The 14,615-nt window shown below is 45.6% G+C and overlaps 1 protein-coding gene across 5 annotated transcripts in view; it reads right to left on the reverse strand.

Moving 5' to 3' along the window:
* Positions 1–413: 413 nt before the first annotated feature.
* Positions 414–14,615, reverse strand: part of PDE7B (phosphodiesterase 7B) — a 380,291-nt gene continuing 366,089 nt past the window's right edge. For all 5 annotated transcript variants that reach the window (XM_089332644.1, XM_089332645.1, XM_008263552.5 and 2 more), the window contains 3 exons: positions 14,101–14,197; positions 9,035–9,115; positions 414–4,049 (listed from right to left, as the gene is read on the reverse strand). In XM_089332644.1, the coding sequence (XP_089188770.1) occupies positions 3,826–4,049; positions 9,035–9,115; positions 14,101–14,197 (402 nt within the window). In that variant the 3' untranslated portion in view covers positions 414–3,825. The remainder of the gene's footprint in view (positions 4,050–9,034; positions 9,116–14,100; positions 14,198–14,615) is intronic.

Genomic DNA, 14,615 nt, shown 5'->3' on the forward strand with positions numbered 1-14,615 from the left:
CCCACCTGAACTGCTATTTCGTTCTTCATGGCCTCCAATCCTGAAAGATGAGACTGCATTTTTCACAAATAATCCTTGCCCTGAGTCTGCTATGTTTTCACCACTGAAAACCTTGTACTTCGTTCCCATTCATACATGAGTTTGACCAATGTGAGTCAGAAAAGCAGTGAGACCGGGGAAATGCAGAGCGGAAAGGTGGGCCCATCTCCTTAGCTCAGGACGAACTGGCAAGCGACGCCTCGTGGATGTGGGCATTTCTGCAGCCCAAACAGAAGGGGTCCCATGGACCATGTCTGCACAGGGCTCTTTCCTCAAATGCTTCCTCTCCTAAGCGGAGGGTCCTTTTTGTCGAATGTGATTGGTTGGCTGATAACACATTACCTGGTGAGAATGAGGATATCTTCATACTGTGATGTTTTTAAGAAATTATCTTTATTTTTAATTGTTCATCTAGACATGCCAATGGATAGTGAGGCCACATTTTGAGCAAAACTCACAGAGTGGATTTTTTTTTTTTTCAAACCTCACATGGGTACACAAAACAACACAATTTTTAAGGATTTGCTTCAAAGGAAAAAGCATGAGAAATACAGTGAGATGCAAGCTTATAACCAAATCCAAATCCGGGAGCAGATCCGATTCAACATGAGAAAAGGAAACAAAACAAGCCTGTGCTCTGTAGGAAGCACTGCCTGCAGACAGGTGGCTGGACGCTCTAAGGCCATCGTGGGAAGCTGTGAACAGGAAGAAGCGAGTGAGTTCCTACTCAGCCTGGCAAGGAGGGATGTGCATATCAGCGTTTCGTGAATACAGTTCTGACTGTTCGTTAATTGCAGTGATAAAAAGGGAAAGCAGATTTTGCTGATCAGCCCTGCTTGGCAGTGATACATATTCTCACTTACTTTGATCTAAACTTTACCTTTTGGCCTTCTACTAAAAATAGCCCTTTGATTCCTTTCTTCTCAACCGATGAAGCAGCTAAACTTGGTAAGCCAACTATTGGGGATCTGTGGCCCAGAGGAATAAGATAGTAAAGAAAAGAGTCTAACCAGCCATTAGACTCCCCTATTAAAAGTGAGAGAGCCACTGATAGGCAAGAAAAAAAGCCTTCACATTCTTCTTCTGCCAACAAGTGGGGAACTCAAGGCCTCTCCAGGTGGTGAACGAAGGAGACTGATGCATCTGGTTTACACATCATGTCTCGTTTCACTTCAGATTTTGGTTGTACTGGTAGAAACTCTGTATTCTTAGCCATTGGGTATTTGAGCTCTTCTTCAAGACTTAATTGTCAAATAAACTCTTTTGCCCTATAACTTGGTACTACTAAGAATTCCCTCACCCAATCTTATTTAGTTAAATTAGGATATAATTATAATTCGAAGTCCATTTCCTAAACTCAAGATAGAGGCCTCATCAGCTAAAATAGTGTCTTCTGTCCTAACTCTGCTTTCTTAGCCCCAGCAATTGCATTCCTTGATTTGATCTCATATACATTGAAAACAGCCCCCTCTCCATATCAACACATAAAAGTAAGAGTCTGGAAGCAAGACTAAACCCAACATATTCTCTTCTGGGGCCTCACCGAGCTGACAAGCTTCAGAAGATTAAAGTGATAAAGAAACACATGTCAGTTCATAGCTATGACAGAAAAAAAAAAAAAAGTCAGTGTTCAGTCCTCATAACTTCCCTTCTTACCCACATCAGTGACTTCACGTGTCATTCACCCGTTTCATAAGTCTTTACACTTGCTTTAGCACCATCTGACAACCTCTTCTACCAGCTTTTCCAAATTTCCCTGAATTCTGTAAGCCTCAGTCTCTCTATAGGAACCTGGTACAGGCCAGCCACCTTCCTAACATTTCATTTGTATGATGGGATGGAAAAAACCCATAAAATCAGTTGCACTTAGGAAATGAGAGCTAGCAGTCATTCTGTCGGCTTATGAAACAGCTCGACAGCAGCAGAAATGATCATTCTTCCACTACCATATTGTTTTCAGGTAAAAAAGAAGGGGCAGCGATAATTTTCATCTGACATTAGGTATGCTAGAACTTCTAAAAGAAAAGTTCAATGCACAGAGTGTAGCAGACTAGAGAAGGCGCTGTCACAGATGGGAATTGCAGCCAAATGTCCGCTGGAAAAAAAACAAAAACAAAAAACAAAAAACAACACAACCAGCAACAAAATTCCAAGGAGACTCTGCTAGCTAGAGCCATAATTAACCACAGTGACCTGCCAGCAAGGTAATATCTGTCATAAAACTGAAATATTTTCTTTACTTAAATAACGTTAACTTCAGCTAAACAGTTGGGTAGTTGTCCACCTGGAATTAAGAGAAAAAAAAAGAAAAATCCAGTTATAGTTCACACCAAAGAAATGTACGCCAAGCATAAACCAAAGGTACTTTGGTACTGTAGCCACAACAGACAAATGCGTGGTATGGGACCAGGGGATCCCCTGGCGGTGAGACGACAGGGTGGTAGAAGGTTTTCGAGACCGGCTGTGTCTCGTGGGAGGCTGACACACTGCCCTGTTCCATAATGAGTCACAGAAACACAAGCTTATCAGGCCACTTCTTCAAACAGGGTGCGGCGGCGCTGTGTTGAAAAGTGGCTTCAGGCTGGCTGAAAGGGTCTTGTGGGTGCCGGAGGTGAAACATTGTAGTTTCAAGCAGAATACGCATCCGCTTTGCAACAGGTTTCCTCAAAGACCTTATGAGCTTTGGGTTTGTGAACTTAGCTGGACAGCACAAAGATGGACAGGGGCAGGCAGTTCAGAGAGCCATCTGGGAGGATTTAAATTGGGCGGCTTTCAGGACATGAAAGGATGTTTAAAGTTAAGGCCTTTATCTGCAAACCATAGTATATTAATAAACTCTATACCGTATTTACAAATGCATTCTCTCGTATGAAAACTAACAGTATTCTGTTCACAGTGCCATTGTTTAGACAGGTAGCGATCCCATAATACTCATGTATTTTGGCATGGGAATCAGTAGCGCTTGGTATTTACAAGGAAATGTACACGGGGGGAATATAAACAGGTCTCGGAATCCGTAAAAGACAGATTGGCTGATGGTGCAAAGGAATGAACTGTACAGCACCTTCCCCTCGGATCGGCTGGGAAACGTGGGTCCTGAAATCGAGAAGATGCCGAATCTCTGACCCCAAGTGGCATCAAGTCAGTAAGAAAACAATGAACCCGCGTGCACGTTTGGGTGCATTGAGTAATCTTAGTCCAAAGTTTCAGCTCCTTTGTCTTAGTGCACAAAATAGAAAAGTTAAAAAGATTTATTATTATTTTATAATAATAATAATAATTATTATTAAAATAGAAGGTTCTCTCTCTCCCGTTCTCATTTGTGCTCTGGCACCTAACAACCAATATCCTTGGCGGTCCGAATATGCTGGTGTTTTTGTCATGCAGTTCAGCAGTCAGATGGCAAATGCTGGAGCTGCCCGTCCCAGGGTGACCCAGTGTGACCCGGGGCCCCCGGCGGGGACGGGGCCCAGCCCCTCTTCCTCGCTCCCCGTCTTCTCCTCGAGGGGTGAGGGGGTGGGTGGGGGAGGCGAGCCTGCCCCTGGAATCAGCTCCCACGTTCCTGATTGGAGTCGCTCGTTTCGGCAGCGAATGCTGAGGTGACAGATGGCTTCTGTACAGCTTGGGAAGAGGAGGGGAGGCAGGTCCGTAGCAGGAGGGTGGCGTTCAAAAGAGGGCCCCGGGGCGCAAAGCGCAGACAGCGGCTGAGGGGGCCGGCGGGGGCCCGGGCACGCCTCCGCCCTCCCTGGAGGCCTGGCTGCGGGAGAGTCCTCCGGCCCGCCGGCTCTAGGGGGCGTCGCCCTCGGCCACCGTCTGCTCCTCGGCCTCAGTCCCCGGGCCTGCGGGCTCCGGGCCGCCGCCGGCCCTGCTCCTGTGCTGCTTGGGCAGCAGGCTCTTCCACTGGGCCTTGTTGTGGGCGAGGTGGCTCAGCATGTTCTCAGACAGGCAGCTGTTCCCGGTGAAGCGGGCCCACTCGCGGAAGAGGGGCTCCACGATGTAGGTCATGAAACCTGGAAGGGGCAAAGCCACACGCGTCACCACGGAGGGCAGGGGGAACCCACCGGCAGGAAACGGGACGACACTGGCGCTCACTGTTCTGGGTCCCGGAGCATGAGCTAGGTCGCTGTGGGCTTGTCCCTTCACCCCTGTGTGCCTCAGTTTCCTAAAAAGGTGCTCAAATGATTTCACACGTGTGCTGCGTTTGGAAAGCTCCAGGCATGGAGTAACGCATAACTATTGGCTGTGGCTATTTGCTGAGGGATAACGACGAGCAAGCAGGAAGAGAGAAGCGTGCGAGTGGGGAGCTGAGGCAGCAGGTGCGGGTGGGGGGGGGGGCGAGGACGGGATAGGAACATGACGGGGGAGGGATTCTTCCCTGCTTCGGACCGTCTGAATTCATGCATTTATCCTGTAGGAGATTTTTTCCCCCAAGATTATTGTTTATAGTTTTGTCTTCTTTCAATAATGTTAAATCACAACATTTAGGCAAAAAAAAAAATTCATTTGTGTTCGATACAGATTTTACATGTGAAAACCCCTACTGTAATGACTACAGAAGTTGTCTGATATTAGGCTTCCTTGTTTACAAGCCTGTTGTCTTAATTATTCGATTTGTTCCTTTCTAACCATGTTTCACTGTTAATGTGCTTTCCACACCAAACCTGATTTGTTAAGCAATGATTATGTTCAGCCTAGGCTGGAATTACTGGAATCATCACAGACTTGGACTTACATAGGATTTGTGTCCTTGAAATGAATGTGAGGCAGGAGAAGGGAAATGTTTTTTCAGCATAATAAAGATTTCCAGCAACGAACCCTGTACGTTTGTGGCATGTGAATTATAAGACTTGATTACATCAGCTTTTTATTGGACAAACAGCAGACACTTTGGGGATGCTATACAGGTGGGGAAAGGATGCGGCAATGTAAAATGCTATCTTGCAGGGCCAGTGTTGTGGCACAGTGGGTGAAGCCACAGCCTGCAGCGCTGGCATCCCATGTGGGCGCCAGTTCCAGTCCCGGCTGCTCCATTTCCAATGCAGCTCCCTGCTAGTGTGCCTGGGAGGGCAGCAGAGGATGACTAGAGTACTTGGGCCCCTGCACCCACATTAGAGACCCAGAAGAAGCTCCTGGCTCTGGACTTGGGATTGGCCCAGCTTGGGTTGTTACAGCCATTTGGGGAGTAAGCCTGTGGATGAAGGATCTCTCTCTCTCTTTCTCTCCCTTTCTCTCTCTGTGTGGCTCTGCCTTTCAAATAAACAAATAAATACTTAAAAAACAATGCTATCATGCATTTCTGTACTATCTCATTTTACATGGAATATGATTTGAATATTGTGAGATCATCTTAGATAATCTGAACTCAAGGAAAAATGTTAAGCCAGTGACTTTATGTTTGTATTGGTATTAAAAAATTATTAGAGAGAGAGAGAAAGAGGGAGAGAGAGAGAGAAACAGAGATCCTCCCCACTGGTTCATTCCTTGGATGCCTGCAGCCTACAAAAGTTGAGGCTGGGGTAGGACTGGAGCTGGGAGCAAGGAACTCCACTCCACGTCCCCCACATGGGTGGCAGGAACTCAAGGACTTGAGTCATCACCTCTGCCTCCCAGGGTCTGCAGTAGCAGGAAGCTGGAGTCAGGAGCTGGAGCCAGATACTGAACACAGGCTCTCTGATGTGGGATGTGGGCATTTTAACTGCCAGGCTAAACATCCACCCCTGCATATGGCAATTTGATAGAGTTCTATAGGGAGTCAGCCAATAAAGGCTTCCCATTTTGCTCGCTGCTGTTGAATTTTCTCCATCTCCTTCATGATCTCTATATTTAATTCTGCATATCTTTCACCTTGAAGAGCCTAGATATTAGATGGTGAAAAAGATAGCAAGCAAAATGATATTATAGAATGTAAAGTTTAAAGTGTGAATATTTATTAAATTTATCTAAGTATAAAAATTTACAAATCCAACATTTTGAAATTCACACTTTAAAAATCAACTCATTTTCTTCCTGAAATTACCCTGGAGCTATATGCCTGTATGTATACTCATCAGCTATAAAGACATTTTATGCTAGACGGAAAAGCTATTTTAAAGTCTGAATAGATAGCACGAGGCAGTTGTTGAAATAAAGGAGAGCTTCTGCATTGTCAGATTTGGAGCCCTGTCCATCATGATGGTGTCAGTTTCTGGCTTCTCAAGCATATTTTCCTCCTGGAGGTGTGGGAGGAGGGGAGGGGAGGCATGGTGGGGAGGGAGGGAAGAGAGGAATGGTGGGGAGGGAGAGGGGCATGGTGGGGAGGGAGGGAAGAGAGGAATGGTGGGGAGGGGAGGCATGGTGGGGAGGGAGGGAAGAGAGGAATGGTGGGGAGGGGAGGGGCATGGTGGCCCTCGGACTAGACCTGAAATGAAGGAATACCCCTTCTTCTTCATTTGCCAACATGTTTCACCCATTAGAGATTCAGTTGACTGGAAGCTTCTTTTTAAAATACAAAATTTGGTGGCGAGAAGGAAGTGGAGAAGGGGACAATAAGCCCAGGTCCACTTGGGTTAATGTGAATTACTTACAAAAAGCCATCTAAGCCTGACTGAGGCTGGCATTCAGGAAATGCTTATCTTGGATGGGGTCATGAAACAGAAGGGAGTCAGGACAGAGGAAATAGTTGCATTACTTGAGAGCCTATGAAAAAATCGTCTTGGAATGGAGGCAGAGAGTGGAACTTGCAGCACCCAGGAGACTCAGTTTACCTACCTGGCTTTTCCAGTTTCGCCTGGTCTCTCCCTGCCACACTGCTCAACACTGAGCCTGTGTAAGGGCTGGCAGAGGTGGCACCACGCAGAGAAGGGTTCACGTACTAAGCGTTGCTTCATAATCACCGCTTTCTCTTTATAACCGGTAAGCTGGTGCAGCATCCTACTCACTCAACCCTCATCCCATTTTTAAAAGAGGTATCTATGGAAACCACATGTTCCTGGGCTGAAAATCAGGACGTATGAACTGACAGAATAAGTGTGCGCTCACGACAACAACAGGACAGAAGCACTGAGATCCGCTCAGTCCTGCACACGCAGGCTGCGTGCTTCCACAGTGTGCATGCTTTTGCTGGGGGCTTCAGAATGCCATTAATGGCTGCCTGGCAAGCTTTTCCTAGCCAGAGCTTAGCACAGCGAATCTCAGGGTGGGGACTCTGGTCGGTATCTCATCTGCAGAACCTCCGGGGCTCCAACAGCTGATGGCTGAGAGCTGACCTGAGGAGGCTGCGGCTGCGTTTCTGTTTCTGTTGCTGATGCTCTTTCCTTTCCTTGTAACTCCCCCGCACTTCTGAGTTATCACCGGCCCTGCCCTGGGTTCCACTGTCTTACATGCCCCGCCTCTAACTTTTTTTTTTTTAAGAGTTATTTATTTATTTGAAAGGCAGAGAGAGATAGAGAGATAGAGATAGAGACAAAGATAGATAAATAGAGATAGGTAGCTAGGTAGCTAGAGAAAGAGAGAGAGAGAGAGAGAGAGAATATCTTGCATTGCATCTATAGGTTCACTCCCCAAATGCCTGCAACAACTGGGGCTGGGATCAGGCCAAAGTCAGAAGCCAGGAACTCAGTTTGGGTCTCCAACATGGATGGCAGGGACCCAAGTACTTAAGCCATCAACTCCCTGCCTTCCATGGTGCTTATTAGCAGGAAGTTGGAATTGGAAGTGGAGGAGGCCAGGATTGGAACTCCCCAGGCACTCAGCATCGTAACTGCTACACCAACTGCCCTCTCCTGCCCTCAGCTTTTATGTTGAGGAACCAGGTTAATTGGGAAGACAATATAACAATATCAAGGGCAATTTGGAAAGAAACTATGGATCACCATGAATTGCATAATTATCGCACACTTATTTTATTGATTATGTATTTCTTTCAACCTCTGTAGCTAGCTTTACTTTGTTCCTATTTCTTCATGATGATTTTATGACTCTTTGGTGGTCTGTGGGTTACATCAGATCCCCAGGGAGGCCAGCAGATCATGCTAACTTGCTCTGGCTTTCTTCAGTTTTGGCTTCCCCCTTCCCTGCCAAAGTCAAAGCAAACAACCTAGAGCTTTGCAGAGGTCTGCAGCACTGGACACTATCCGAAATCTGTGGGACAGGTAAAAAACAAAACAAAACAAAACAAAACACCCTGAACTGCTACATGTCAGGGCCAGAGTTCACAGCAGAAAAATTAAAGTTCTGAGTTTGTTTCAATCGCAATTGCAATTGCAAGGAAAAGAAAGGTTTGCTTTCACTGTACACAGTATCGGTGGGCTGTTTTAAGGTGTGACAGGAATTCTTATTGTAGCAAAATCATTTCTTGCACTAAAGTGCCTGGAATTCCATAGCTTGGTTTGCCCAATGACTTTATGCATCACTCAATTAGATAAAGTCATAATTATTTTTGGATGTCTTGACACTGCCCTTCAACAACGGTTTATGACAACTGACGCTTGCAAGAAGAATGTGTTTTTCAGAGAATGAGACTGATAATAAGTTCTGAAGTGGGGAGTTGAGAGACGTGGGACTCCAGGCCATAATGGGAGAGCAAGGCTTGCAGACCTTACTCGTGGGGACAGGGCCGCTGGGCACGAGTGTTCGGAGTGTGGGGTGGGAGCCCAAGTACAAGGGTCTCATAGGCAGATTCTGCTGACTTCTCACCCTTCAAGCCCCAAGGGGAATACGAATAATTGATTTCTGTTTCTTTTCAACTACTCTATTTGATTTGGATTCTATTCTAAACTACAACATTGCTACAGGTTAGCTAATGGTCTGCAACACAGCTTTTATGCTGTATTTCATATTTTCTCAATTGAGAACTGTCTGGTGTATCAGCCATGTGTAAAGTGTTTATTTGGATTCAAAGGGGGCGCTGATGAAGCTTCAGTGCTGATCTCTCAAAAGCTGGTGCAGCTCTTTACTTTGTCATTGCTGGCAGAGGCGCCCAAAACATTCATTTCAAATGGACAGTGATTCCACTCACCAAGTTGTATGCTAGGGATAGAGTCTTTCTGTTGGTTACAAAGAGGACTGATTTCCAGTTCAAATTTCTGTTCAAGGTCACCTAGGACGAAAGAAGAAAGAAGAAAGACGTTGGGAACCCAGGATTCACACAATGAGTGTCAGTAGTTTTAATGACCCTGCTGGACGAAGTTATTCTGGGAATTACTGGGCCCTGCCTTGTTATCATTAGGGGCCCTTTAGCACTGCCTTGCTGTGCCTTGCTCTGGTAGCTTCCGTGAAAATTTAAAATAGCAGGATGTTAATGACCTTCTAGAATAGGCTCATTGTAAAGAGGTGTGCTCTGGGACTAGAACAAACTTTTGAACACGATTTAGAAAAACACGAAAACAACGAATGGGTAATTCCCTAACATGAAATGGGAGTTCTGGTTTTAAGTTATAGGTTAAGAAAACAGGCTTTATTCCCTTCCCTCCACCTTCCCTCATTTCACACTGCCTGGCCCCAGTCTGGTTTCACCCGAGGACAACCAAGAATAATAAGTAGCTGAGAAACAGGGTAGAAGGACCAGGAAGATCTCATGTGGCAGCATTTCAGTCTGCAGCTACAAAATTAGGCAGAAATAAGGGTCCAGTATCTTTCATACCAAACCCTCAGACTATTACCTAACGTAATTGAAGCTTACAAAAAGTATAAGGGTCAGAATGATATTTCTTTTTAATGTTTTTGTCGGCTTGAAGACCCAAGGGGAAAAATGCATCATAATAAAGCTTTATTAGACTACATTAGCATTGCTTCCTTAGGGCGAACAATTGTAATTTTTGTATTGGATAAAGCAATCTGGTTAATCTTGGGCGGGGGAGGAGGCTGGTGCTCAGACATGCTAGCTGGTGTTTACCGTTGTGATCCTACCCCCCTAAGCAACAGGAGAGAAAACAGCGACATTTACATAGTGCTCACTGGGTGCGGGCACTGCTGTCAGTGTTTTGCATGTGCTAGTTCATCTCACCCTCATGGTGACATCATCATCATCTCCACTTTGAGGTCTCTGAGATGCCGGGATGGTTAAAAACCTTAACCCCAGGTCACACTGCCAGGACAGGGATGCCTGGATTCCAAGCCAGGGAGTTTGGGTTCAGCCGGCCTGTGCTTGGCCACCGAGCCAGACCACATTCTTTCTGTCACTTCCTCTGAAGCCCAGCTTCCTGTGGTCCCTCTTCCCAGCCTGGTGAGCCTCAGGTGAGGGTCAGGCTTCTCTGGGGTGTTCAGGGGAGCCTCGGGTCTCGGGTGCTTCAGCTCCACGTGAGCACAAACTCTGAGCTCAGGGCAGGCTTCCATTTCCCATCACCAGGCATTTGCCTTATTTCTGTTAATTAGTCAAACTAGAGATTTTAGAAGAGTTATCTGGAACATTTCTGTTCCCCTCCTGCTCTGTCTTGAGGCGCCCATTCCTGTTTCTTCCTGTCTTGCTTAGAGTACTGTGTGACCCCCTTTTCATTCTACCTAACCCTAGTTTGGTTTCTCATTACACACGCTTTTAGAAAGATAAATTTTCATTTTATTTGAAAGTCAGAGAGAAAGAGAGAAGCAGAGATGGGCAGAGATCTCCCATCTGCTGGTTCATTCTCCAAACGCCTGCAATAGCTGGGGCTGGGCCAGGCCAAGTTCAGGAGCTGAAAGCTCAATCCTGGTCTCCCATGTCAGTGGCAGGGACCAGGTCCTTGAGCCATCACTGCTGTCTCCCAGGGTGCGCATTAGCAGAAAGCTGGAATTGAAAGCAGGGCCAGGAATTGAACCCAGGCACTCTGAGAGGGGACGTGGGCACCCTAAGAGGTGACTGAACTGCTGTGCCAAATGCCTGCTCCAACAACTCATTTTTAACTTTTGCTTCTTAGCCACTATTCTCCTCTTCTTCCTCCTTTTATTAAAGAGACAGAGAGGGAGAGGAAAAGGGAGAGGGAGAGAGGGAGTGGGAGAGGAGTGACAAAGAGCAAGAGTGAGAGTGAGAGTGGGAGGGAGGGAAAGAGGGAGATCCCATCCCCTAATAACTGGGGCTGGGCCACACCAAAGCCAAGGGCTCAGACCTCAATCCCGGTTTCCCACAGGTGGGAGGGATCCAACTGCTTGAGCCATCATTGCTGCCTCCCACTGCCTGCACCGGCAGGAAGCTGGAACCAGGAGTTGGAGGTGGGCGTCTCTGATAGGACCCAGGTGTTTTAATCAGTGTCTTAGCCACTAGGCTCAACATCTGCCCTCTTCTTAGCTAGGGTTGTTCCTTCAGTATTTCTTCTACTTCAACTCTATATGTTGTTATAAATGCTCATTCTAAGATGATCCCTATTGTCATGCTTTCTACTCTAGCTTGGTGTGCAGGGGCCTCCTCAATCCTCTCTTTCTCATCTCTTGTGAGTACAAGTTGGCCTACAAGGCAAAGGCCTGGCCTGGAGTCTTTGTCCATTTCCATCCCCCTCTATGTAGCCCAGGACCGTCCAATAGGACTTTCTGCAATGACAGAAATGTTCTCTGCACTACCCACTCTGGAAGCCCCTCTGAAACATGATTAGCATAACTGAGAGACTAAACTTTTAGTTTCATTAAATTTTACTGAACACATATTTAGCCCCATTTGTGTTGTGGCTGCCATATTAGAAAGTATAGAACAGTACATGTCCTTCCATTCTTGGCTCAAACCCCAGCTTCTTCAGCATTGCGTCTGCTCCTAGTGCCTCTACCACCAGAGGCCTTCCAATGAGATCATTTCTTCATTTACTTCATTCACTTATTCACTTGTAGGTTTTGATGCCATTGCTCATCAACGCAGAGAATCCAAAGAGGAAAACTGCTTAGTTTCTCTCCTCTAGGTACTGTACTGGTTAATATTTTGAGGGCATAAAACATGAACTACACCTCTTCACATCCTTTCTACATCCCCGGTAGGACTTTGTGTGTAGGAAAACCACAGTTTTGCAGAAGATTAGACAAGGCTGGAGGAACATGTTTTAATAAAAACTTCTGGCAAACTTGGTTGATTGAGAAGATACCAATCTGTAGTCACAACAGAATGGTAATTCTACTTTCTTAAAGCATTGGGGGGTGGGAGGAAGGGGCATGGAATCCTAATCTTTGTTCTGAGAATCTAAAAGTTTTATTAATTTATTGAGATCTCATTTTCTTTTCCTCCATGAATTTAACCTTGATTTGAAAGGTTTTTTGTTGCTCAACATCATGAACCGTATTAAAGATACTTTGTCTAGGTAGTGGAAGTCTGCCTGCCAGGAGCAGGCTGGAATGAGTTGGGAGTTGAGTCCAAGTCCTTAACGGAAAGCCAGAATAATATTAATGAAAATCACAAAAGTCCTCTTTAAAGAATTAAAAAATAGTAGTTCAGTATGGAGAGTAGGCAGTTTAGATGGTCAGAGAGTCTGGTCTTCCCCTCTTGAAACAGGTGGAAGTTCTGCTAGACCATAAGCCTATAAATAAAAAGACCTGCTCTGCCCTTTCTAGTTTGCTTCCTCTGCAGGAGACATGCCCACGCAAAGGGCATGGAAACTCACCTCTAGTGGTCCAAGTTACAAATGTTCCAGATTTTTCTACCTTTTAATGCCACACATTCGTATTTTAGTAGAACAACAATGAGCTTTTGCAAAGGGATGTTATAGATCACCCTTTTTGGTTGATGCCATTTATTCTACTCATTGAATAACTTTGTTTCTTTAATTCTGTGGGCCTTACTATCTGTCCAAATGACATAAATCCTGCCCGAAGTTACTCAGAAGCCAGAGAGGGTGCAAGATGAACAAATTCAAGGGTTAAACTAGAATTGATGCCAAACAGGACTGGGGAGAATCTTTTTCTCTTGCTCCATCGTTTGATTTCCAAGGATGGAGAGTCTAGGCACTCTCTCAGTGTGCTCTTTCAATATTTTGTACATCACACAAGTAAAGAAAGTACTTATTGTATGTAAGGTAAAACCTCTTTGCTCCAATTTCATTATATTTCCTTTTGTCTTGCTCTCAGTGGAAATTGTTTTTTCATCATAGGCAACTAGCACTGATCTTTTGATTTCTAACCACTCTCCTTCAATTCGAGTGAAATGACACAGCATAGCAGGAGCTACCTGAACGCTTTCATTCTGAGAGAAAGAAATGGTGAGCACAGCGTTCTGGCCCCACATGAACTCAATCAATTCTTCTTTGTCTTCTGTCTTTGGGGCCATCGCGATGTCACTGAACACATCTTCAATGCGGGTTTCTCCAGAAGGCTCACTGTTGCTATCTGACCTCCCCACGGAGCTGGGATGTGGGACACTTCAGGCTTTATTTGTTCTCAGCCTCTCAAACCTGATCCTGTCACTAGCATGAGGGCACTGCCGATGCCTGAACAAACATCCTGAACGTTGAAACCAAGCCCGAAGAAACAAGGCTGTGTTTCAAGGCCGATATCCCACCCAACGTCAAGATCCTGCTTGCTAATTCACTGCCTTATTTCTGAATGAGGTTAATCTTTTAAAAATTATACCCTAACTCAGGGCCATTTGTCTTTTCATGGCAAAATTCTTCTGCCTCACTGTGGAAACTGTACTTTAAAGAATGAACTCAAGTTTTGGGCAGCTGGGTTCTATTTCATTATTCACTTTGTTTAAGGAAGCAAGGAAAAGACATACAAGAGGATCTAAGTCCTCCTGTCGGAGTGGAAAACATTGACCCCAAATGGCATTTAGCCTTTAGGCTGAGCTCAGCTCATTAAAATGAAGGTCAGAATTAAAAAAAAAAAATCAAACTCTCTTTCACATTCTTAATTCACAGAGGAAAGCCATATAAAGACATAAGCTCCCATTTGCACTCATTTTTAGTGTGCTTCCTTACTTACTACCTATTTCTATAGTAAGTCAAGGACGTTTATCTTAGATCTTTTTCCAAAAAAAAAGGGGGAGGGTTTGATGGTTTGGGAGAGTTACAGGGGAAGGTTAGGATAATAAGAGTTGATGAAAGAACAAATGTCATCATAGATTAGCCACTTCCTGTTTTATTAGGATCAATGCCTAAAAGGCGAAGGGTAATGAAATCTCAGCTGTGGATCACTACTAACCTTGCCTGTAGAATTCTTCGCAGACCCTTTCACTCCATTGCTTGCTCATCGCCCAGATCCTACAAGGGTTGCAAATGTCAGCACACTTCAAGGCGATCTGAGGAATGACAGGGCAGGGGGAGATGGTCAGAGGATGCCCCTTCAGTGGCAAATGTGCCTCAAGGCAAAGGGGCTGTCAGGCCCACCAGTTCGCTTCATGGTACCAGGCCCATATTCACAAAGGACCTCCCTGACCTGGCTCTTCAGGGAACAGCACTTGCTCACCAGGACACAAAACCTGCATTCAGAGCTGCCACCTTTTTTTTTTTTTTTTTTTTTTTTTTTGACAGAGTTAGTGAGAGGGAGACAGAGAGAAAGGTCTTCCTTCCGTTGGTTCACTCCCCGAATAGCCGCTAAGGCCGGCGTGCTGTGCCGATCTGAAGCCAGGAGCCAGGTGCTTCCTCCTGGTCTCCCATGCGGGTGCAGGGCCCAAGCACTTGGGCCATCCTCCACTGCCTTTCCAGGCCACAGTAGAG

The sequence above is a fragment of the Oryctolagus cuniculus genome, chromosome 5, assembly GCF_051225735.1.
Source record: "Oryctolagus cuniculus isolate XC-2025 breed Fujian yellow rabbit chromosome 5, ASM5122573v1, whole genome shotgun sequence".
Classification (NCBI taxonomy): domain Eukaryota; kingdom Metazoa; phylum Chordata; class Mammalia; order Lagomorpha; family Leporidae; genus Oryctolagus; species Oryctolagus cuniculus.